Below are 1172 nucleotides of genomic sequence, written 5' to 3' on the forward strand. Positions count from 1 at the left end.
GAGGGGCCCCGAAGAAGGCAGCCCCTGGGGCCCCCAAACAACGCAGGCAGTCAACGAGAGGGGTTGGGGTGGGGAGGCGGGGGGCCCCGCATGCAGCAGAAGGATGTGGGGGGCCCCTCTGTTTCTGTTGATGGGGAGCAGTGGTGCTGAAGCAGCCAAACAGAAGAAGGGAGTATCTCTCTGCTTTGCTGCTTCTTTCTGTACCCTTGGGGGGCCCCCTGGCTCCTCTTTGGGGCCCCCTATAATAGGGGGCCCCCAGACAAACCCTTCATAACGCCGCCCCCCTCGTTGTCAAGGGTTTGCATGCATGTGCGGGGGGCCCCCAGTCCNACAAACCCTTCATAACGCCGCCCCCCTCGTTGTCAAGGGTTTGCATGCATGTGCGGGGGGCCCCCAGTCCTATACTAGGGGGCCCCCAAACAGTACCTCTAAGGAGGGGCCCCCAAACAGTACCTATAATGAGGCGGGGGGCCCCATCCTATGGTAGGGGGCCCCCAGCCCTACTATAGGGGCCCCCTATAACATGATAGGGGGCCCCTCAGGGTACCTCCTGGGGTTTACTGCTGCTGCGGGTGCGTTGCTTGCGCTGACTATTGCAGTGTACGTACACCCGAGGGAACATAAGAAAAGATGTCTTAATAATAAATGCTTGGGCTGGTGCTGCTGCTGTTCTTCCTCTGGGGGAGCAGCAGCTGCTGCAGCTGGTGCTAAACAGCAGCAGCAGCGGCTGCTGCTGTTGCAGGTGCAGCAGCAACTTGGGTTCTCTAACGAACAACAGCAGCCGCTGCAGCAGCAACTGCACTTGCTGCTGTTTAGATAGAGACCGCATGTCGTGGTGGGGCCCATAGGGAGCAGCAGAGTAGCTGGTTTACTTGCTGCTGTTGTTGCAGCAGCAGGGGAGCTGCAGCTGCAGCAGCAGCAGCAGCAGGATTTGCTGCTGCATGCATCTATCTGTCTGCTTGGATGCTGCTACTATGAAGGGACCCCGAAGACTGAGCCCAAAGGGTGAAAATCTGTTTAGGGTTTAGGGTTTAGGGTTTAGGGTTTAGGGTTTGCTAGCAACTGGCCTGCGGGGCCGCAGCAGGCGCTGCACGAATGCTGATAGGTTTAGAGATACAGCAACAGAGGGGGGCCCCCTGGGGGGCCCCTCTAGGGGCCTCTTTTGGGGGCCC

At 59.4% G+C, this 1172-nt stretch overlaps 1 protein-coding gene across 1 annotated transcript in view; it reads right to left on the bottom strand.

Moving 5' to 3' along the window:
* Window positions 1-1149: 1149 nt before the first annotated feature.
* Window positions 1150-1172, bottom strand: part of EMH_0045600 (pantoate--beta-alanine ligase, putative) — a gene marked incomplete at both ends in the record, with an annotated part of 1485 nt that continues 1462 nt past the window's right edge. Inside the window, one exon of the mRNA XM_013496083.1 lies at window positions 1150-1170. Coding sequence (XP_013351537.1) covers window positions 1150-1170 — 21 coding nt within the window. The remainder of the gene's footprint in view (window positions 1171-1172) is intronic.

The sequence above is a fragment of the Eimeria mitis genome, genomic scaffold (assembly GCF_000499745.2).
Source record: "Eimeria mitis Houghton genomic scaffold, Emh_scaff1903, whole genome shotgun sequence".
NCBI classification, from domain to species: Eukaryota; Apicomplexa; class Conoidasida; order Eucoccidiorida; family Eimeriidae; genus Eimeria; species Eimeria mitis.